The sequence below is a fragment of the Phoenix dactylifera genome, unplaced genomic scaffold (genome assembly GCF_009389715.1).
Source record: "Phoenix dactylifera cultivar Barhee BC4 unplaced genomic scaffold, palm_55x_up_171113_PBpolish2nd_filt_p 001812F, whole genome shotgun sequence".
NCBI classification, from domain to species: domain Eukaryota; kingdom Viridiplantae; phylum Streptophyta; class Magnoliopsida; order Arecales; family Arecaceae; genus Phoenix; species Phoenix dactylifera.
In genome coordinates this window covers 119-25,312 of record NW_024069106.1, presented here as the reverse complement: position 1 = coordinate 25,312, position 25,194 = coordinate 119, and the positions used below count along the sequence as shown (strand labels likewise).

Genomic DNA, 25,194 nt, shown 5'->3' with positions numbered 1-25,194 from the left:
TGTAGCGATGGATCCGATTCGATTCGATCCGATCTTTTATTGAATTGAATATGGGTCGAAAATTAAGACCCAAATAAAAAATCAAATTGGGCCGATCCGGTTTAGCCCAACCTATTTCCATACCTAACCATACGGTTTTAAAGAGTCCCATGCATTCCTTCAAAACCCTAAACCCCACGTCATTAATCTCTTCTGACCAAGTCCACGTCAGATTTCCTTTTTTCTCTCTCTCATACCCCACCTGAATTGACAACTCCACCTCAGAATCTCATATATATATATATATATATATATATATATATATATATATATTATAAATGGGGTCAGAGTGATGTAGATGGGTATCACAAATCAGCGGTCACCGCCCCCCATCCCTTGGCGTGTTTTCTATGCGGGGGGCTCGTTACATCCACACACTCCGTACCTTTACTATTATTACAGACTATTATTATGATTTATTTCACAAGTTGGAGAAATTGTTTAGGACTTTCCTGTTTTCTGGTCCCAGCGATCGACGTGCTAGGGTTTCTAAACTTCCCTTCGTTGCCCGCCACCGGAGCAGCGGGCGGACGGTGGAACCGCGGACGCACCAGAAACCCTAGAATCGCCCCTCTCGGATCGGAGGTTTGGAAACGGGGAGGGCCGTAAAACCCCTCATCCGAGGCCTCTTGAATCGAATCCGAGTACCGAGAGACGAATCCAGACCCCTCCTTTCTCTCAAGAACAGAAGGAGAGAAAACTTTTCTTTTTCTTTTTCTGTTTTTTTGTCGTCATTGAATTCGGCAAGAATAGATCTTTCCCGTCTTAAACCTCGAATCCCTTGGTCTTGATCTATCTGATGGAACCCTCGAAGAAGGAATCGGACGGGGACCTTGTTCCCTTTTGATTCATTGGCGAACTTGGTTTTCCCTTTCTTTCTGGCGGAAAAAGATCCTTTTTGGTGGCCTTTGTGGAGGGGAAAAGCATTCCTTTTCTCTAAGATTGAACTGATTCAGAACGGTTAATGAAGAATCAAACCTAGATCTGTTCTTCCAAGAAAGGGATTCTGGTTTGATCTGAAAATTTCATCTTAAACATGTTCGAATCGGCTGTTTACCATGGGAATTCCCTAATTGGGGAGGCGGAAATCTCCCCCCAGAACTCGAATCCTGGCGCCTGGCTCAGGGAGATCCGGATCTCCCACTTCTCCCTGCCGAGCGAGCGGTGCCCGCCGCTCGCCGTGCTCCACACCATTGCCTCTGCCGGCGTCAGCTTCAAAATGGAATCAAAGTCGCCACCGTCCGATGAGTCACAGCTGTGTTCCTTGCATGCTGCATGCCTCAAAGAGCAAAAGGTATTATTCCCCAAAAAGAAACAAACAAAAGGGTTTAATGACAGCAGCAGGAAGATGAACAGTAAACCCTAATAGCCTGAATCACTTTGCTAAAATGTCACACTTATGAGCTGACTGTTCTGAATTCATGCTTTTTGTGGAAGGGAACATTCTGGTGAAATTCACTTTTCATGACTTTCCTTACTCTTGGTTAAAATGGAATTAGCTGGACCAAATTGTTCGCTACTGGCTTCTTGATATGACTCTAGGGTTGCAAAATTAGTATCCTAACAAATTGAAGCTGTGGTATTCGGTTTGTCTACTAATCTGTGTTTATGAACAGGCTCAGGAGCGCAATTTTAGAGATGATTGCCTCATGCATCTGTCTCTGAATAATTTAACTGTGGAGTAAATTGCAATAGTCAATCATGGACAATTTAACTGGTGGATAATCGAACTAAAGCAGTATTATTTTTTTTTTCATGATAAGTAAGATGGTTCATTGTTGAGGTAAATTAATGGAATTTTCTACTACAATCAATACTGTTATCTCTTCTAACAGATATAAATTGTAATCAGCTAATGCAGACCAAATGTATTATGTATATATCCTGTCCTCTGCATATTATATCTAAATGTAGTGTTATTGTATCACGTTCATGAAATTGCGGACATGGATATGGTTGATAGAATTGGTTCACATAAAGTGATTGACTTTATGCTTATATCTGTAGATATATGTTCCTTTGTTTTATTTGTTTTACTCATTGTATCTCTTTCGTGACAAATTGACTATAGATGGTTGGCCTTCTTGGTATAAAGGATTACAAGTTTAGGGTTAAGAGAGGGTGAAGTCTTATTTGCTAGCTTGTTCTTGAAGTTTATTTTCCTGTTAACATGTTTGCAAATGAGGGTTAGAGTTAATTTAGGGAAGATAAAAAAAACAATAAACAAAATAAAATGTAAATTTTTTTCCTTTGGTTGTTATTTTTTCTTCAATAATTATTTGAAAAGCTACAGAGAACCTAGTAGGAAGGTTTTGTAGAATGTTTGCGCTGTCAATAATTTATCCTCTCACTAATAATCCAAAAGTTGCTGTTATTTTCTATGAGATTTATGCTGAAGCAGTGCAAAGTTTGATATTAATGTGCCCTGCCAAACTAATTAGGAGTAGGTGGCCCTTTATTTTCTTCCTTTTGACAAACTATGCTGGCATCAGATGAGCTCTGAAAGTTAGTGGAAGTTATGTAAAATTTGGAACAATGCTAGGTTACTACTGGATGCATGTGCAAACTACTAGGCTTGGTAGGAGTGTGATAGAACTTTTTGAATACAGGAAACGTGCTTCCTCGTATTACAGATAAGTAGAGTGTTTTAAATCTTATAGCTCGAATAGAGGGGTTGGACCCCTGCTGGTGTGCAATCTAACTTCCTGAGGCGAAGTTGAAACTTGAAATGAAGTTGGGTGTTGGAGGTTGGCATATTATGGAATTTTCTCGTTTAGGCCATTCGTTATGGAGGGGAACCTGTTGAACTTGGGAAAAAGGATGTGGGTGTATGAAACTCCATGGCTCTAGTTAAAACTCTGTTCTCACTTGGAGCAAACTTTAACACTGGATCCAGATTAGTGATTACACTGATTGATTTGGATATTAACATTGACGGTACAAGTTCTGTCTCTATGAAGTTCAGGAAGAGATTGTCAAATTTATTTTACATTTGTGATGTTAGCATGGTCTTTCTGATGTTGCCAAGTTTTTAGGGACAAATCAAAACTGCCATCTAGGCATTTGTTAAGGGTTTGTTCTAGTCAGTATTTAGCAATCAATTCTGGTTGAGTCATCTTTCATTCTATCATCCATGGGGAAATCCAAATTCCAGAGCCCTTTGATTATAAAAACATATGAATTTTATTGTATCATAGTAGCCCCCTAGGTCCTTGAATCCTAGAAGGGAGGCTGGCTTTACCAAGCTTGTTATGAGATATGCAACTGCAACATATTTTGCAGCTGGCATGGCTGCGGGTTGAAGAAGATGTTAACCAAATCAGGTAATGATTTGTATCTGATATCTAGGATCCAAAACAGGAATTATGTTTGGACCCAATGTCAGGATCCAAATTCAACTATTAACAAATTTTCAAAGCATTTCTCAAAATGAATTGTGAATCAGGTTTGTTTGAATCATTGGTTACCTCTCTGACAGTCTTGGTACCACTGTCAAATAATATGCAGTGGTAGAAAATCGATTTCAAGCACCCCTTTACTGAGGATGGTGAAAGGTTTGCGTCATTTGAGATTTGCAAAGGGTGGTATTTCTGAAGGGTCATTTAGAAAGTTGCATTTCTTTTTAGTAGTGTTTGGAGATCCATATTTGGTTGTATATCCTTTTGGTGTTTGCTTCTGACTTAGGTGACTTGAGACCTTATGATTTTTTTTTTTTTTGTGTATATCTGCATATTCAGTCTTCTCTAGGGGTAAAATTTCCTTTTCTTCCTGAATTTTTTGGACTTCATGAATTCTTCTTCTTTTTTTTTTAACTGGTTACAAAGAGAGGACAACAGTAGTTCATAAGAGTTCAATAAAAGCTCATTGTTCTATTTATGATTATAGTTGATAAAGGTCTCTTAGTTTTGTAAAATGCAATTTTGTGTATCTGTATAATTTATGTCTGTTTGCATGTGTATCGATAGTGCAATGTGCCAGATCTCACTGTGAGGACAGTTATAAATCATCTTCCCCCACCCCCCCCCCCCCCCCGAATGTACGATATGTTTGATGCATATCCATTTATCGTACACTAATGCTATAAGTTAGCCTTATTTGAATGGGCATTTTCATTGGCACATTCTTTTTTATGGTTTTTTTTTTTTAAACTCGAATTTATCTTACTGTGTCATGTGTCCTTTTTTATGCTTGCAGACTGCAGTTATTCCATTAGGAGAGGAAGAATTGCACTTGGTGGCCATGAAGTCGAGGAAAAACCTTGTGCATTATGCATGTTTTTGGGGTTTTAATGTTGCATCAGGGCTGTACAACTCTTGCCTTGGCATGTTGAACCTAAGGTGCCTAGGGATTGTGTTTGATCTTGATGAAACCCTCATAGTTGCTAATACCATGCGCTCATTTGAGGACAGGATTGATGCTCTTCAACGGAAAATTAGTAGTGAGACAGATCCACAGCGAGTTACAGGTATGCTGGCTGAGGTCAAGCGCTATCAAGATGACAAATCTATCTTGAAGCAGTATGCAGAAAATGACCAAGTCATTGAAAATGGGAATGTCTTTAAAGTTCAATCTGAGATCGTACCGCCTTTATCTGATAATCATCAATTGATAACCCGCCCAATTATAAGGTTACATGAGAAGAATATCATTCTTACACGTGTTAATCCGTCGGTATGTATTTCTGTATTTCCTGTCCTATCTACAATGCTTGCAAAAATGGGCGATTTTTCCCTTGATCTCCATTGCATGGACGTGCCACTTTATATTTGGACATTTTCACTTGGAACAAATTGTTCTTATCTGATTAACTGTTTAGACTTTAGAGAGTCTGAGGGAACTACTTATTGTTCTGTACAATATTTGATGAATATGAGTTGCTGTCTTTTTGATTCATCGAGTGATGCCCAATGAGGTATTCTTTTAATAATGAAAGGCTTACCTATGTTTGCTGATTGAAATAGTATGCCACTTCTTTACTTGCAGAGAGATGTTATGAGAATCTGATTTTTGCCTCAATGAACCAGCATTTCTTTTAAAAGAACTTCCTCACTTGCATTTTGTCTAGTTCAATATTATCACACATATAAACAAAGAGGTCACTAAAATCTTTGCAGATACGGGATACTAGTGTCCTTGTACGGTTAAGACCTGCATGGGAGGAACTAAGAAGCTACTTAACTGCTAGAGGCCGCAAGCGTTTTGAGGTCTATGTTTGTACAATGGCTGAAAAAGATTATGCTTTGGAAATGTGGAGGCTTCTTGACCCAGATTCAAGGTTAATCAATTCTATGCGACTTCTTGACCGGATAGTGTGTGTCAAATCAGGTATGTCATGCAGAGATCTTGCCGTTCTATATTGGATGATGATATTCACAAGTAAACATTGTCATCTATATCCTTGGTAAATTTTCTATGAAAGAAGCCAAATAATAAATTAGCTGAGTGATACTTCACCTTTTGTAGAATCTCTTTATGTTTTTCTAGTTTTATACTTCTCTTTTATTGTGGGACATAGTTTCATAATTTTGTACAATGCTGATAGGGTCAAGAAAGTCACTGCTTAATGTCTTTCAAGATGGAATTTGCCATCCAAAGATGGCACTAGTTATTGATGATCGTCTGAAAGTTTGGTATGAAAAAGATCAACCTCGAGTTCATGTCGTCCCTGCATTTGCTCCATATTACGCTCCTCAGGCAGAGGTACAATTGAATCCACTTATCGTAATCTATGGTTATGAGACTAAAACTATGCGATTCTTTATTTCTTCAATCTACTAAAAGGAACCTCTTTATGACTCATGTTAATAGGCAAATGGCAACGTCCCAGTTTTATGTGTTGCAAGAAATGTTGCATGCAATGTTAGGGGTGGTTTTTTCAAGTAAGAACAGAATTTTGTGTTAATTGTCTGTACCTTTTACCAATGTGTGTCTCGATTTCCATGGTGAAATGAGAACAAACTCTAGATTCTTGTGCACATAAAATATCGATATTTTCTTGACTTGACAAATCATGACTTTTATTGACAGAGACTTTGATGAAGGCGTACTGCCACGAATTAGTGACATTTTCTATGAAGATGAAATGAAAGATTTCCCATCTGCTCCAGATGTGGGCAATTATTTAATTTCAGAGGTAAGATTTCCCATCTGCTCCATATATGGGCAATTATTTAATTTCTGAGGTAAAATCTGATGAATGTGCGCTTTTATTGTTATTCTCCGCAACATATTTACTTCCTTTTCGTTGGTTCAGGATGATAATGCTACCTCAAATGGAAATAAAGACCAGCTTTGTTCTGAGGGCATGACAGATGCTGAGGTTGAAAGGAGATTGAAGGTCTGTATTATTGCAGTCCTTAACTTTTTTTCCTTTTTATTTTCTTTCTTCACTGATGTTTTTGGTTGCCATGGTTAAGAGAAACAAAAATCAGTAATCAAATGCTTCACTACTGAAAAATGTTCATGATGTTAACCAAGGTTCGCCGTCTCAGTACCGGATCCTATACTGGTACCATCCTACTCCAGGGTCGGTACACAGTATGGTATGAGACGGCGATGTGTACCGAGTGTCAATATAGTACGAAACTGCGTACCAGTTTGGTACCGATGCCAATTGGTATGGCAGATCTTGATGCCAGCAACATCTTACATATGTTGTTTTGAACTTGTTCAGGAGGCAAATGGCAATGTCCAAGTTGTTCATCCCATGGTCAATACCTTGGATCTGAGGTCAATGTCTCCTATACAACCTGTTATGGCTTCTTCATCCTGTGTACCTCCGCTGACAGCCACTCAAGTGATGATGCCTTTGCCTAACAACCAGTGTCCACAGCCCATTGCATTAGGCAGGCCACTAGGTCAACCCGGCCTTCCAGAACCTAGTTTGCAAGGTTCTCCTGCTAGGGAAGAGGGTGAGGTTCCCGAGTCAGAATTAGATCCAGACACAAGGAGAAGGCTTCTTATATTGCAACATGGTCAAGACATTCGAGATCCTACTCCTCAATTTCCTGTGAGAACCCCTCTCCATGTCGCAGTTTCTCCAGTGCAATCACGGGGAAGTTGGTTTCCATTGGAGGAAGAGATGAATCCAAGACAACCGAGCAGGGCACCTAAAGAATTTCCTTTAGAACCGGAAACTGTATGTTTGGATAAAAAACGACCTAACCATCAATCTTACTATCGCAGTGGGGAGAATTCTATTTCCTCTGATAGAGGTTTTAATGAAAATCGGAGATTGGCTATGCAGGTAAATGATGTTTTAACGTAGAAACTATTATCTCTTTTAAGTTCTTATTTCGTAGAAGATTGAATGGCTATTAACTGCATAATTCAGTTACATCATGGAGATGATCGGCTGAGGCCAAACCATGCAGCAGCAAACTATGATTCCTTCCCAGGTAATTTTTGTTATCTTTAATAAATAGTTAAAACTGGATTTTCTGAGCCTTTTTAGTTCTTCAGGATTGAATATTGTGTTTGTCACTGCTTGTAAATCAAATTCTCTCGCTCTTTTCTTTTCTCCATCTCCATCCTTTGTTATATTGGGAGCTTAGAAGTGCCGATTGCTCATTCTCAGCTTCTGTTGCTGATTTCCCAAGTGAAATTCGGAACTCTTTATTTAATTTCATGTTTCTCATATGTGTGCACATATATGCATTCACATACAAATATATACCACTTGTATGCACTGCAAGTATGTTGCCCTCATATACATAATGGGTGCTTCATGTGGATTTTGATGAGGAATTTGTAGTTTGGATGCTTAATCAATACTGCATAATGTTGGAATGTGTGAAATGGGAGGATTTCTGAATCTTATAGTTATGCATGGAATTGAATGAGTGATTCTAATTTGACTTGTCAGAATTGATGTTAAGGTGTCAGTTTTTGTTATAAGTGGAGCAAAGGTTTGCTCATTTATAATGGTTAACTTTTATAGTGCTCATTTAGTACGCTATAAATAGTACATCAAGATAACTTTTATGTGTTTCGGCATTTGTGACCATTGAATTTGGAGATTTCATGGAGAAGTTAGAGGAGCATTGATCCAAGATATGATTTACTTTTGGAAACTAGTTGCCATGAATTTAAATTCCGAACTGTGAGCCTGCTGCTAGTTCTGCTCCTCACGCTGTCCTGGGTTTAGGACTTCAATTCAGTTCAAGAAGCTATGATGTGCTAGGAGAAACATTGGATGACTGTTAAATTTGAAAGGAAGTGAAAGAATCATTTAATAGTGGAATGACATCATCAAGAAAGGGAGCAATTAGGAGATCTCGAAAATTTGAGCCTAGAAATAAAATATCTGGAAGGGATCTCATGATGTTGAAGTAGACCTTCTGCAGATGTAGAAACTAGTTTTGATTCAGATTATTATTGAGATTTCTTGCAGAACTTTTAGGGGCTTGGTGTAAGGGACAAGATGAGCCTGGGAAAGCTCGTAGGTTTGCATAGGTAAATTTTCTTTGTCTCTAAGATGCCAAATGACAAGTCATTTAGGTGACAAAATAGTGATTTGGGTTGTCCAAGATGAGTTGATGGTCACAATGAGCCCATAGGTATATTGAGCAGGCTTTTTAGGGTTTGGTATGTCAGCAAGATTAATTGGTATACATGTTGGATTGGTAACTTGTGCAGTCTTGGAATGAAGATCCTGAAGTTAAAAATGATCATTGTGAGGACTTAACACTATTTTTAGGTTTCTTCTTTGGTATTTCTAATAGAACATAATTCTGTATTTTATGATAATAGCTGAATTGGTGGTATTATGAGTATTCAGAAGCTCTGCTGCATCTGTTGATTGCCTCAAACTAATTGGTTGTCTCTTAGAGAGGATCTTTTATGTTTTCCAGTACCTAGACTGTGCTACATCATGTGTTTGTACAGTTTCAATTATGAGTTCCAAGAAACGTTTGAGATCTCAACTGGACTGTACTTTTTTGACCCTGTATCACTTACCATATTGACATGTGGTATTGTTTGGTTCAGTGAGCCATGAGTAGATATGAGGGGGTATACTGCATCTCTTACCTCACCTGTAATATTTCAAATCTTGGTCCCAAGTGACTTCATTAATTTCTTCATTTGGGGCAATTATCACTACTGAGATTGACTTTAGTTCACTCTTATTGTCTTTTACCATCATTTTTTATTCTTAAGGAGTGGAGAAAACACTTTTAAACCATAAGGTTTGTAGCTTACCAGTAAGCAGTATTAAGTCTTCTTCATCTATGTTGGTGGTTGCATGTGGTTGATGTCTTCAACCATTCTGCTTTATGAAGAAATTGATAAGCGAGATTGATGATTAAATTGAAGAATAATAAGAAGTTAGAAGGCTTAAAGAAGGATTGCGATGAAGAGAGTCTTATGAATAATGGATTGAAGAAATCCAATAGAAAAGTCCTTGATGAAGCTGAATAATATAATATGTTGGTTGGAAACTGGGGGAACACTTGAGGTCTTAATGATATTGATTATTCTCATGTGATTTTGAAACCTGAAGATGTAAATTACTTCAAAAGATTTAAGGTCTGGGAAGATTGGGTCACAAAAATATACTGGCATTGAAAAGGTAATTTTTCACTAACATGTAAATTTGTACCTTTATGGGCTCATATCTAATAAGATAGTTGATGGTTTCTTTGGAGAGGGAGTCTAATACAGTGGAAGCTATAGATTAAAGACGCAATTTATGAATGAGGTAAAGAAGCAATCTTGTAGTATGGGATAGATCATTATCATTTATATTCAAACTTCCCATTAAGCTTCCCGTCAAGTTAATTTCTCTAATATTATGCAATTGACTCTGGATTACAGGGACATAAGCTAAAAGTTCTAGTGTATACAAGATCAACAAGCATTTTGCTAGCTGTAATGACATTTTTGCTCCTGTGCAAGATGTGTCATGGAAGTCAAATTCTGCGTGCTTCTAGCAGATCAATCTGTCGGCTGGAACAAAACTATAAACTGAGATGTGTCATTTGTATCATGTTTTCATCAAATAAATCTGATGGCACTGGAAATGTTCCTCTTTTAATTCAATTGAGTGTGCGAGCTTATTGTGCAATTGTCTCCAAGGACTGTTACATGATGGAGGATAATTTAGTTAGCAAAATGTGCTTTATCTGATTTTCTGTTGCATCTGAGTTAATGTGAAGGACATACTAATTTTCAATTGAAACTGATTAAAAATTGCTGTTTCCTAGCCCAACTTTGAACCTGGAAGGTGAGGAGATGCCAACTGGTTGAGATTTATCATGTGTATCATGTTTTATGGATGAAATAAGTCTAATTACTCTTAAAGACATGCCTGCTGCTGGCACGGGAAATGTTCCCCTTTTAATTCAATTGTGCGAGCTTGCTATGTGCTTGTCTCTAAGGACATTTTGGAGGATAATTTAGTTAGCGTAATTTGCTTTGTCTGATTTTCTGGTGCATCTGAGTTAATGTGAAGGACATACTAATTTTCAATTGAAACTAATTAGGTGTGCTGTTTCCTAACCAAACTTTGGACTTTGAAGGTGAGGAGATGCCAACTGGTCGAATTTCTTCTAGCCACAAGGACATCCAATTTGAATCTGGCCGGGCCACTGCACAATATGCTCGAACTCCTGCTGGCGTCCTACAGGATATTGCAACAAAGTGTGGAGCAAAGGTAATTATAATTTTTAAAAAGTATGAGATGTTGTGTTTAATTTTCTTTTATTAATAATGCCTGTTCTAATTGTTTGCTTGTAGGTGGAATTTCGAACAGCTTTATGTGACACTACAGAATTGCAGTTCTCTATGGAGGTAGCGAAAATATATAACTTACAGAAGTTTTAGAGGCATATCTTGAAGATAATGGTTTTCTAAATGCATGGATTCTGATGCTGTCCTTTTGTCATTCTAGCTATGCAGTAACTTGATTACTGTTTCACTTATGGTGTTCTCAATTTGCTTTAAAAATGAACCTTAAGCTATGCTACCTTGATATTAGTGTACATTAGCATTACTTTGTTTCCCCTTATATTGTTAAGGAAGATAAATAATGTACTACAAACCAATTTCCAATATTTGCTGAACTGGGCCGAACCGTCTAGTTTAGGCTGTGCCGAGCCGACCCGGTGCGAAACCGGATCGGTTCGCCTTATGAATTCAGTTTCGGCCTCGTACCAGCTGGAACCCCTACCCAGCCAGCCGGAACCGGACTCTTACTGACCGGAACCGGCCGGTAAGTATCCGAATCGGTCGGTTCGCACCGAGTCAATTGGGTTCCGAATCGAGTTGTACTGTTGGGAAGGCCCGAGAAGGCCTTCCCAACAGCAGATAATTTATGGTGGTTCTCTCCACCGCTTCCTCTTCCCAAACAATCAAAAAAATCGCCGATTCAGCAGTTCAGAAGGAATATCCAAGCCTAAATCAGGTGTGCTTCCTCTTCCTCATCTCATTCCCTCAATTTTTGAGCTTGAAAAAATAGCTCAAAAATTGCAAAATAAGGGAAGAACATGCCAAAATTTTTGATTTAGCTTAATTTTTTTATATGTTGTAGATCTATGGACGATCTACATGCTGACATAAAAATTAAAAATTCACTTTTGGATTAAAAAAACTTTTTTAAATAAATAAAAATTTTAAAAATTCTAAAATTAGAAATGTATTTAGGGGCATGCAAGATACTGTTCATAAAGATTTGGTATCCATTCATTCAAGTCTTGATGCGATCATATGCATAGTGGTTTAGACCTAAATTTGAAAAAAAAATTGAGAAATAAGTAGCCTTTGATGCATGCCCGAGGGCCTCAAAAATATATGTAGCATTCATTATTGGGTTCTATATAGATCTGAGCTGAAATTAATTTTTTGAAATACTAATATTTAAAAATTATTTTTAATTCAAAAACTAATTAAAATATATAAACAATACCAAAAAATTATGAAAAATTAGTAGTACGTATTACATAATTCAGAAGTAATTTTTGAGGTAGAAATCATATATTTTTGAATTTATGATATTTAAATTTTTAGATCTAAAAATTATTAAAAGTATATAAATAAATAGAAAATATGAAAAATTAGTATTATGTATTAGATAAATCAAATATATTTTTTGAGTTAAAAAAATTATCTTCATTGTAACGAAATTTTGTTATTTTTAAATACTTGATAAACTGACGTACTTGATAAACCTATAGATCATTAAGAAAAAATAAGGAGCCAGAGCATGATATTTGCTAGGATCATGGGCAAATGCTCTTGGGCTGGCACCATTGGAAGTGTAACTGATGCAACATAAAGTTCGAGGAGGGGTAACCAGGTTGAAGGAGTACTTAGCCGATGGTTACTTCGACGAATTTATGTGCTGGAAATACTTACAGGAGGTTCGACAACTGATGAAGAAGCACTTCGCTGATTTCATAGTAGCAAAGAAGAGGATTTTCAAGAAAAATATAGAGGTGGACTCTCGGGCGGCAGAACCATCTTCCTATTACTCCTGAAAGTCAGAGGAGGCGTCTGCTCCAGATGATGAGGCACAGATTCAGGCTGCCATGCAGGCGGGCCTGGATGATCAGGGATGGCAGGATGAAGTGGCTAGGTATAGGGCTTGATTTGGGCCCTTATATTATGAGTCGGGCTTCGATTCTGTAAGCAGCAGGGCAGATCTAGAGTTCAGAAGGACCATCTTAGTCAGAGAGGCCGTCGGAAGAGGTGGTGGCCGGATTGCATTTGTGCTAGAGGCTTTTAGTAGCAGAAAGAAGCCATCTAGAGAGATTTCACTACCAGCAGCAATCCCTGATTTAAATCTATCTTTTTCAGTAGAGATTTAAAGTAGCAAAGGGTTGACTCAATGCTGAAAAAGGATAAGAAGAAGGATATGTGGTGAGCTATTAGATCGTAGTTCTACTTCAACCACATTCCAACGAATGTGGTGGACAATATATACTACAAGTCTGCCATTTTTGCCATATAGGCTGCCGATCTTGGTGTAGATCCTCCAAGCCCAAAGGATATCTATGGTAAGATCAGGAGTCATACGGTTTATGACCAATTATGTTGTACTTGATAGCCTTCTTAAGAAGAAAGCAACTCTACGTCAGATGTTTGTCAGTCCCAAGTGGCAGAAAAGTAGATATGCGAGGGCCGACACTGAAGGGTGGTGATGAGGCAATGTGGTAGTGAAGGCTATCAAACCATTGTATGAAGTGCTTCGGATCGTGAACAGCGAGAGGTACCCTCAAATGGGCTTTCTATATCATATGATAGAGAGGGAAAATACTCAGATCATAGAGGCTGAGCGGCGGTGGGACTACCAGATGGGTAGGAACTTGCATCTAGTAGATAAACAGGAACATTGAAAATTAGACTGCTCTTATACATTTTTAAGTTTACTAAGATAATAACGAATTCTACGTACATCATACTACCTGAATCCTCGGTTCCAACACCGTTCTTTTTTCACAAACCAAAATATTAGAGTGGGCAACGACGACTTTGGAGTCTTGGTAGCTGTCATAAGAAAAGTATGAATTTAGGTATGTTACACATCAAGAGTTCATTTACCTGACGTTAGATGGTTACTAGTATGGTACTATCTTATATCTAATTTTTTTAAATATTTTTGCAATTGAATGGTGGATTCATTTTGGACTATCCGTAAAAAATCTTAAGCCGCTAGCTATCCGGATTCTCTTTCAGACGGTCTTCTCGAATGGCTGTGAGTGCAATTGGTCCACTTTTGTCTTTATCCACAGCAAGTAGAGGAATCATTGGACACAGAAGTGCCTCAATGACAGAAGTGTCTCAAATCTCAATTATCTTGCATATGTTTACTACAATCTAAGGTTGGGGCTAAAGTGTTTTAAGAAGAAAGTGGAGCTAAGTATACAAATTCGATTCATAGTACTTTCGTTGATGATGGGGATGATCCTATGATCGGATGGCTTGTGGGCCAGTAGCAGGAGCCGGAGCTTGATGAGCGAGAATCGCCTCTACGACCAGCCAGTGTCATAGCCGCGAGGTTAGGGTCGATGCACGGCGATGGGCTGAGAGCAATATTCCACGCATCCTTCCAGCTGATCAGCCATAACCATAGGGGAGCCGGTCACCACATGACTTTTTGTCCGATACATCTTCTCAGAGATATGATTGGGAGATGCTTAGAGGAGGCCACTTTGCTACCCAGTCAATTCGGTCAAGAGAGCGACATATATCCTTCCAGTATAGCTAGATAGAGAGGGGCACGAAGGATAAGAAGGCAATTGCCCAGTACGTAGTCCGGAGCATCTTACATGTTGGATTTTGCTGCCGGCATATTCAGATGGGCTCCTCCACAGTCGTAATATCAGCCAGAGGACATCTTTCAAAGTCAGAGCTTCAGCAAAAGATTCGAGAGTGTTTATAACTCGACACACGTTCTTTATGGAATAAACGTACAAGACTACAACGTTGCTTAGTTAGAGGGGTGTGCTGATGTGCCTCCTGACTATGCTGATGATCCGAATATCTACGAGAGGCATCACTACTCGACTCGATTTTAGATATCGGTATGTATGTTGGACTTTAAATGTTTGTAATTGATTGTTTTATTTTTTAATTTTTATGTCACTACTTGATTTGAGAATATTTTATGTTGTTCATTGTAGAATGCAACATTTCACTAATCATTTTATGATTTGTATCATTTTAAAGCAATAAGATGGATCATTTAGGTTAAACTGGATCATAGAAACGTAAAAAAAATTTAAAAAAACATCTAGAAAATATAAAAAATATTAAATTAGATTTAAAATTATTGAAAAAGTTTAAAAAGAGTGATTACCAATTAAATATTCTTAAAAACTCCAAAAAAAAAAGTGTGAACCAAACCGATACCGACCTGTACCAGGCACCGACCGGTACGGGTCTCGATACCCGTACGGCAAGGTGCCCGGTACGTGTCTCGATACCCGTACCTTGCCAATTTCATTCCTCTAATTGAATTCTGGCTCTTGTTTTTTATCCGACGTGCTACAAAGTACTTAGTTTTGTAGCCTACTGATTGACTTGGGATGCCTATATACTCTCCGGACTTCTTCTGCTGCATCAGTGACCAAATTTGGGTTCTTCAGCCTGCTTATGAGTTGCTGGTCATTGACTTTCTATAATTGTTTTAGGATCATGCTTCAAGGTACAAGTTGAGCAGTTCTATTCAATGAATGTTTTCTTTTTGACCCACTACTTTAGTTTGAGTGGTTCAGTGAGAGTGAAAATTTTAAACCTATTTCTACCAAGATAGGGGCCTTCTATGAAACCTACAAGGCTACTTTTATGCATATCAAGATATTTGTTATTGATTTGAGGTTTTAGCTTATGCATTGAAGTACAATCCCTTAAAAATTCTACTAGACTTGTAAATGTCTAGCGAATGGTGGAAGATGATGACATTTGATATAGGAAGCTGCTTTCATCTTTAAAGCACAAATAAGCCAAAGTGCCAAATCAGCCCTAATCTTGCAATCTTATGTTGACTTCATTAAATTAAATCTCACAAACTTGGTTATTGCATATCTTTTGTTCTCAATGAAATTTTAGAGGGACTTTACAAGGTTTATCATGCTCCTAGTGGGTCTTGGGAGACTTCAGTTATTGCATTTTCACATTTTCATGACAAGCCAGGAAAAGGATATCTGGATTTTTTTATTATAAAATTTATTGCTCATTCTCTCTATTTCAGTATAATAACCACATTCCTGTTTCGGGAAGTCTTATTTGTGCATGCTTGTCATTGTCCTTTCCAGGTTTGGTTTGTTGGAGAAAAAATAGGGGAAGGAATTGGTAAAACGAGGAAGGAAGCCCAGCAGCAAGCTACTGACTTCTCCCTTCGAACTTTGGCAAGTAAGAACATGTTTGGTTTTACAGTTCTTAGTCACTGGGCAGTAACTATCGGTATCACAGTTACATCTTTCTGTTAGTATTGTGTGTCCATGTTTTATATATTACAAGCATTGCAGTAGCATATCCTGTCAAATTACACGTTTGAGTAATAATCAGATATCTCTGATGTTGAAGTTTTGCTATTTAGACTTTTTGTTGGTTGCTTTTTGACTCCAGAAGGTAAGGGCTTTTATATTTTTGGTTTCTTCTACTTGCTGATTTAATTAAATTTGCTTATATGATGGAACAACCAGAATAATTTATATTTTTTCACTGTTTCACATGATAGGTGTTATTTTATTTTATTTTGTTTTTTGGGTGGCAAGAAGCTTTATTATCAGATTTTGGTCATTTAAGTGTTGAGGAATGCTGCTACAATCTTTAGTTTTTTTTTTAATATATATAAGTATCCCCATTACTTTTCTTTGAGGATCCTTGGTGATGCTTGCAGAGATAGGAAGTTTATTATTTTGCATTGTATGTACATTGTTCCTGACAAGTTGAGAAGACAGTAACTTCATGTGATTTATATTATCATGTTAGTAGGTTTATTTCAATTGCACATGTTCTAGCCTTTTAGGGATTCTATTATATTTTTATGCAATAAATTACTGAATTGAGGGATGTGCACCTAGGAGCACCTTTTTATCATCATTCATTCATATATGATTGGTTGTTTGTAAGATACATTCCTGCTTTTTAAGCATTTCTCTATCCAATTCTGATCAATCCTGTTTCTGATTGCAGATAAATATTTGTCAAATGCTACATCTGATACTCTGCGTGGAGATATGCTAAAGCCCTCTAATGCCAAAGAAAATGGTTTTATAAGTGATGCAAACTCTTCTGGATATCCAGCATATGCCAGGGATGATCTTTTGGCAGTAGCAAGCACTTCAGAAGAGTCCCGTTTTATGGACCTGAGATTAGAGGGTTCAAAAAAATCAACAACTTCTATTGCTGCCCTTAAAGAGCTAGTAAGATGCACTCCTTTTCTTCTGTAGGTTCTTTGGAAGTATATTTTATGTATACAAAAATGTATTGACATATGCTGGTTCTACTATTCAGTGTACCATCGAGGGATTTAGCCTAAATTTTCAAGCTCAACCTTCCCCTTCAACTGATTCAGTCAGTAAAGGGGAAGTGTACACACAGGTAATTATGAACCTCATTTTTCCAATAATCATTTTTCTTTAGATTTTTCTCTCTTATAGTGCATGTTGCTGCATGTGTCCCGTGAACAAAGTAATTACCAATTTTAATTGTAGGCCGTAGCAATTCTTTAAAATCAAAATTAAGGGAAGAATGGATTATGACATTCGTAGCATTTTGTCATTAGGTGAAATTTATATACTTACCTGGCAGTTTGGGTCTTCTATTTCGCAAGTCAACTTCTTTTAGGTTGCTATCGACAATCTATGATAGGAATGCAAAGAGCCTCTAGTTATATTGGTCATTCTTGGTTTGACCTTGGACTTAGAAGTTTCGGAAACCTTCTATAATGTTCTTTGGGTTCAGTCTATTAACAACTAGATTATGGAAGATGAAAAATGTTAATGTGAAATTCTATGTCCTCATTCATTTATAATGTTTGCCATTTATGCAAGCTCATGTCTAAGCTATAAAATACAAATTAGAACTTTTATATGGAAAATGAAAAAAGTTCATTTGAAATTCTATTCCTTCTTGGTTGCTTGTTCTTCCCATAGTTTATTGTGTTTTCTGCTTGATTCCAAGCTTTGAGAATGTTTTACGTCCTGGAATTTAAGTCAATATATTGACACGACATGGGTTGGGAGGCCTAGTGCTATTTTTAGAGAAACACAGTGAAAGATTTTACTTGCTAGGAAACTATAATATAAACTAGTTGCAAGTATAAGAGAACTAGAAGTGAAGAAAGCAACTAAAGTTTTGTAAACTAAAGGTAGAAGTTAATTATGCAAAGGCTAAATAAGGATGACTATTAGCTTAACTTGCTACTAAAGGCCCTTTCTATTGTCTGCAATCCACCAAGGCTTCTTTAAGAAGATTGCAACCTGTCAGAATCTACTAAGCTTACTGCTGCCGATCTTCAGAATCTACCAGAGCTACGTAGAATCCACCATGCAAAGAAGAGCTTTCAGTGATTTTGTGATTTAAAATTGGGGTACGTAGAAGGGGTATTTATAGTCTTAGACCCCCTTATAATGATAGGAATGAATGGATGCCTTAAGCTTGTCTAAAACTCAAACAATTCCTAATTCAACTAAACAAAGAAACTCTCACCGAAAAGGCATTTTTGGAAGAAATTTCCTTTTGATGATGAACCTAGTGCCATTAGATGGGCTTGAGCGGCTATGAATTTGTCATTAGATAGCTTCTTATGGTGAATTACATATCGTCAAATCCTCTCAGTTCCTTTGTTGGCTCGAATTCGACTACTTGGACTTTATGTTGGATCAGGGTAAGGTGGCCTCGTATTGGTTGACTTTGCCGAGCTTTTGGAAGCTGTCAGACACCTTTGACAGTGAGCTTCTTCCTTTTGACTGCAAGGCTTGTGCCGTTGGATGGCTTTCGACTCTGGGGTCTTTGCTATTAGATTAGGGTTCTTTTTGCCATCATTTTGGGTGGTCATGGCTTGTTTATATGTATTATGCTTTACATCATATTAACTGCTGTACAAGTTAACTTGGAATTTGCTGCCTTTCAATAGCTAGAGCAAGCTCAATTATTTTTTAACTATATTTTAGCTATAGTGAAAGTTGATGAATAAGGGTTCAAAAATATCAGGGAATTTATCACCGAGTTGTTGCTCAATGATATCACCTCTTGCCACTTGGTCAAGATGTTAGGCGTTCGATTCCAGTTGGAGTCTGCCTTCAAGGGGTGGGGTGGGAATAGGGTAGATGGTGGGGATTAGCTGTCGTAAAAAGAAACATTTATATAGATATAAGAACCCAACCCACTAAGCAACATCAGAATTAAATCAGATGAATGCATAACTTGAGGGCTGATATGCAACTCAAATCATATAATATTGCCAATTATAGATGTCCATTTAGAGTGTTGCATTAATTAGAAGAAATGATGTGTTCAAGCTTAAGATAGCAAAAAGAATTGGAATTTTGGTTGTTAAGAAGGTTTTGGCCTATCCTTGAGCCTAAACCTTTCCTGCCAAGGTAGGAAAAATTCAACAGTGCTCGCCGCCCACCAGCTTGGATGCATGCAGATAGATAACATAACCATATAGCCTCGTGCCAACTATTTGGTTGAGCTTTTTGAGTCCTAAATTCATCAAGCACTCCTACTTAGGACAACTTCAAATGTGTGCTTGTATACAGAAAGAGGGGAGAGAGAGAGTAAAGAAATGATCTAAAAACATTATAAGAGATGCCTTGCGTGAAAAATTTAGTAACTCAACTAATAATAAGTCATATTTTATAAGTTGGCAGCATAAATGACTGTATAAGCACAAACAACATTCTGTATCAACATTTTATCAAGATATATGTGCGCGCGAGCCCGCCCGCATGCTAAGTTGTAGGTGTATCTTATATGTAAAATTATGATAAATAACCATGTAATAATTTGTTGATCATTCTAATCATTCTTGGGTATTTCATCAATTTTTAAGTGTGCGCTGTTCTCCTGCCTTCCTGACCACGGATAGGCTACGGGGCTTTGCTCTTTGTAGCGCTCTCACTCATCAGTTGCTTCTGACAAAAAATCCATTTTTCTTTTCTTCGTTACTTGACTGAGCGTAGCGGGCTCCGCGCCCTGGCTTGAAAGCACCTCTTCTTTCTTCCTCTCTTGGCGGTGAGATTCGATGATATGGCTTCTTTGTTCTGTTTGAAAGTCCTTGTAATGCTCATAATTCTATCCATGACTTAAAGTTTTTATATATAGAATCATGTATCATAGCATAAAATTTTACTATTTACCTATGTTTACTTGTTGCCCAAGGTGACAAGCCAAGAGGGGGGGGGGTGAATTGGTTTCTTCTAAATTTTGGTGCTTTAAACGTTTTCTTAATTAAGTGCGGTGGATGCTTCCTTAAACTATTTGAATGATTTAAACTAGTGCAAAGATAGAAGATGATGCAAGAATAAACGTAAGCACAAGCACAACACAAACACAACAATATATAGTGGTTCGGTGCTCTCCTTAGCACCTACGTCCACTCCCCAAGCGTCCTCTTGGGAATTCACTATAATCCCGCGGATTACAGTTGGATTGTTTTCCGGGCTCACAATCCAAAAACCTTTGTTGGTTTTGCGGGCTCACCAACGAACCTATACACTTGGTTTTCCGGGTTCACCAAAAACCTTTGTTGGTTTTGCGGGCTCACCAACGAACCTATACACTTGGTTTTCCGGGTTCACCAAAAACCTTTGTTGGTTTTGCGGGCTCACCAACGAACCTTTACAAAGTGTTTAACAAATAAAAAGAAAAGATTCAAACTCCTAAATGAGCATATAAAACAATATGAACTACAAAGAAGAGTTAGAAAGTATTTATCGCTTTGAAGTCGCTTTGCTCTTCTTTGTCAAGGATGCTTCACTCTTCAAGGGAGGATGGAGCTCTTGATGACTCTTTGAATCTGCTCAACCCCTTTCTTTTGACTCTTGAATGAAGCACTTGGATGAAGCTTGCCTTGCTAGGGTTCTCTCTTGAATGCACTTGATGTATTTTCCCAAAAACTTTTTTCCTCTGATGAATACTCCCTCTTAAATACTTCTCCAACCTCCAAATAGTCCTTTCTGACCGTTGGATTGAAGAAACTAGCCGTTTATAGCCGTTGGGAGTCCAAAAAGCATTTCTGCACAACTAGCCGTTATGTTCAGCCCGTGTTTGGGTCGGCTCAACCTGTCCTTGGGTCGACCCAACCTTCACTTGGGTCGACTCAAACATTCCTTGGGTCGACCCTCTCAGAAACCACAGAAACCTCAATTTCAGCCTTCCTTCCCATGGGTCGACCCAACCATTCTTTGGGTCGACTCAAAGTTCACTTGGGTCGACTCAACTTCTTCTTGGGTCGACCCTCTCAGTAATTCCAGAGAACCATTTTCTGTCTGTCTTTCTGTCTTGCCTTTGGGTCGACCCTCTCAGGGTTTGGGTCGACTCAAGCTTGGGTCGACTCAACCACTGTGTGGGTCGACCCTCTCAGTAAATCCAGAGAGCATTCTTCTGTTGTGTTTTGAGGTTCTTTGGAGGTTGGGTCGACTCATGCTTACCGTGGGTCGACCCAACTCACTGTTCATTTGTGCCATTTTTGCAGGAGTGTGCCAGATGACTTCTTGATGTACCGGGGTCGACCCAATCAACCTATGGGTCGACTCAAACCACACTTTGCTGCATTCTCAAGGTTAGATTCATCCAAATGAACAAGGCCATTTATCCATTTTCAATTAAACAAATATACTGAGAGTAATGAACTTATAAATGAAGTATCAATTTAACTTATAGCATGCTCTAGATAATTGCTTGTTAATCATCAAAATAACACTATCATCCTCATTACTCTTTCCCCGCCCTTACAATTTTTGTTGGAGATTAGGCGAGCGAATCCACACCTTTGCAGAAACAACCTCTCCGCACACAGGGTTAAGGCTACATACATCTAATCCTCCTCGAACCTTGATAGTGGCGGGGACTTTGTGCACTAGCACAACTTTTTCTTTTAGGTTCTTCTTTCCCTCTTCACATGACTTACTTTCTTTGACTGTTGGGATTTAACCTTCCCTATAAATTAAGAAAGCTAAGGTCATATATTTGAGAGTTATATCAAGCATGTACATCAGCAAGGATTCAAGTCTTAGTGGGATGTTTTGTAGGATATCGAGATAGGGGTCTGTTCCTGATGTTAGAATGGGACCATCCCACCATCGTCTCAGCATTCCATTTGGTGCATTCCGGCACATCTAAGGTCATATATTTGAGAGTTATCAAGCATGTCCATCAGCAAGGATTCAAGTCTTAGTGGGATGTTTTGTAGGATATCGAGATAGGGGTCTGTTCCTGATGTTAGAATGGGACCATCCCACCATCGTCTTAGCATTCCATTTGGTGCATTCCGGCACATCCCTCATCCTAAGTGTTGGGTCAGGATAGGGTGGCAGCACATCTCATTCCACATAAAAACTAGAACAACCCTGCCCCATAGGATTCGAATCATTGCGCATCGGAACATCCGAGAGTGAGATTTGTGATATATAAGACACTTTGGGATTATAGTATTGACATTACCTTGCTGAAGAGGAAAAGAAAGTGGATAACAAAAAATATGCATGGTAGTCATTCTTAATAAGGCATTTTACATTGAATTTTGTTACAAGTTGGTAGTTGATATGTTCAATGCACATGCTAAGAAACATAATGGCTATGATCTTACAATTTTGTGGGGCCTATTCCTATTAATAATGCCTTTATGAAGAAGACAAACATGAGGACTCTAATGCATGTGGACCTAGGCGCTAGAGTCCCCTTTTACATTGTGGACTCATGTTTTTGTTTTCCCTTCTCTCATCATTAGGACTCTAAATTTTCCAACTACAAAGGAGAATCCAGCTATAAAAAAGGAGACCATCCACAAAAACTTTCCCATATAAATAGTAGAGATTTGGTATTCATATCCTTTGTAATGAAGTTTGAAGCCATATGATGAAATTTGTAACACCCGGAGATAAGAATTCTTCCTAGGCTTCACAATCTCGATACTGGACCCCATCATAGTACCATCTTGGTAGAGTCTCGGTATATCCAATATGGTGGTGGATCCGTACACCACTTGGATCATATACCCTTTTGGTACTAGTATGGTACAATACGTGCGGTACGTATCGATACACACCGATATGGTGTACCAGAATTTTTCCTCTTATACAATCATTATCAAGAAAGAGAGGAGAGGAGAGAGTGGAAGGGAGAGTAGGGAGGGCAAATCTAATGTTCAGCAAGGTATTTTCGCAGATTCCCTCTTCACCATTTTCTAGTACATCCCATAATGGGCAGAAATTGAAGAAATGTGGAAAAATTATATTAAAATTCTGTATTTTGGCATGATTTTGTGCTATGTCATAGAGCTTAGTCATATCTATGCAATGATATAATTTTTTGATTTTTAATATTTATTTTTTTTCAAAAAATATAATTTAGATAAAAAATATTAAAAATTAGAGATGTTAGATTCCAAAAATTATCATTTATAATGCAGTTCCAATTTTTATTATAAGCATTTATTATACATAATAAATTTAACATGTATTGTATAATTGTATCATTCTTTAGGCATGTAACTTAAAAAAATTAAAGTATATTGCATTGGACATTAAAAAACGAACTCAAAAACCCTATTTTCCCTCGAGACTAAATAAAGGAAATTTTTTAACCTTAAAAAAAGAAAAAAGAAACAATTTTTTTTGGCATACCTCTACAGTTGGGTATGATAATGGTATTGTACAGTGCTGGCCACCAACAAGTATGCAGTCCGTTACCGAAACTGCGAACCTAGATCCTAATGCTTTAGTATCTATGCTATCTTTGTGCTTTCTGTTTTCTGATTGTCAAAAGTATATTGATACATATGTACCTACATACACATATATGTACACATATACATGAAATTCATGGATTTGCATGTGTTGTGATAAAGACATTCATTCAATCATTTATTCATTCATATTTTGCCCCTACATTCATTAGTTTATTCATTTTTTCATTTATTGGTTCATTAATTAATTCATTCATTAATTCATTCTGAGAATAACATTAAGTTCAGGGATTTGTATGCTTTTATGATTAAGTCTGCATTTGCAACTATAGATTATAGACATAGAATATAGCTTTTGAAACTTCATTCTGTTTGTGGTTTTTAGATGTTTAGAATTATAAAGTAAACCCAAAAATACCCGAAAGAGGAATATTCAGGGTGATTTTGGAGATTTTTCGAGGTTTGACTAGTATAGAGAAATATAAAACCAGATGCAGCCTGAGTGGTTTAGCCTGGTTTGATCTGTTCTATTGTGATATCCCTGCATTTCTTTTTATTTTTTATTTTTTATTTATTTTCCTTCCATGTATGTTTGCATGTGTTCTGGTGTGTGCATGATAAATGATATGATGCTGGTTGTAAAACCCAGTTGCAGTGGATATGTAAAATTGTTCTTGTGTTACTGATTTTGATCATTGTGTCTTCTGGCTGGCCATGAACTAATTTAGGTCGAAGTAGCAGGGCAGATATTAGGAAAAGGAGTTGGAACAACCTGGGAAGAAGCTAAGCTGCAGGTATTCTCTCTTTTTGAGTTTTTATTTTGTCTTTTTATGTTGGCTTTGTAAATCAGGAGATTTCATATGAAAACATGCATTACTCGATAAGGGATTATTCTTGAAAGAATATCATGAAGAGAATTTAGAGAACTAATTAAGATAATTATGAAAATGATTCAAACATGTAGCCCTTTAAAAAGAAACAGATGATGGAGAAGGAGATACGGAGCTGCTCTAGAAGGTGTTCATGGTTATTATCAAGTATGCAGGAGATTATTTGACTTCCACTTGTGTATGACATTAATCTCTCTACTCAGATATGTATGAGAAACAAGCATCAGTGGATTTCTTCACATCTTGGGAACTAGTGACATCCACTCCAATCATTTTAGTGGAAACTACGCTTGTAACTTTTGCAACTACTGATTTGTACTAAGTTGGCGTGCTTTAGGGAATATTTTGTGTTATTATTCAACTTCCTTTCACTGATTGACTAGATCAAATCTGCACAAATTATTGCTTTTCCATACCCTGAAAGATGAATCAATTAATAATATGTGCAACCATGACCATGTTATCTGAACAATTCTTGTCTTTTCCACAGGCAGCTGAAGAGGCCCTTGGAACTTTGAAGTCTATGCTTGGTCAATTTACACACAAACGCTCAGGATCTCCAAGGTGAATTTCTATTTTATGCTGAAAGTATGTAGTATGCACTTCACTGATACCCTATCAGAACTACTTTTGGTTCAGAAATTACAATATTGGCAATCAGATAATCAAGAAGAAGATCATTATGCAATCTAGGAAATCATGGAAAATACATTTAGAAATTTTTCAAAAAAAATGAAAAATAAAATGTTGCCCAGTAGATACAACCCAAGAGGGGGGGGGTGAATTGGGTCTTTTAAAACTTTTAAACTACTTCTAAGACTTTTTGATTAACTATGCTAAGTTTTATAGATGCACAGTGGAATTTAAACTTAGCAACAGTATGATTTATTAAATGGGACTTGATTA

The 25,194-nt window shown here is 37.5% G+C and overlaps 1 protein-coding gene across 1 annotated transcript; it reads left to right on the top strand.

Annotated features, from left to right (window-relative positions):
* Positions 1–427: 427 nt before the first annotated feature.
* On the top strand, positions 428–24,976 carry LOC103721113 (RNA polymerase II C-terminal domain phosphatase-like 1). The gene is made up of 16 exons (XM_039122846.1): positions 428–1,333; positions 4,234–4,710; positions 5,154–5,364; positions 5,582–5,739; positions 5,848–5,918; positions 6,067–6,172; positions 6,293–6,376; positions 6,713–7,285; positions 7,373–7,436; positions 10,524–10,693; positions 10,777–10,830; positions 15,795–15,891; positions 16,678–16,907; positions 16,999–17,085; positions 24,127–24,192; positions 24,779–24,976. Exons 1-16 carry the CDS (start codon positions 1,076–1,078, stop codon positions 24,854–24,856), a joined length of 2,784 nt encoding a protein of 927 aa, XP_038978774.1. The 5' UTR covers positions 428–1,075; the 3' UTR covers positions 24,857–24,976.
* Positions 24,977–25,194: the final 218 nt, after the last annotated feature.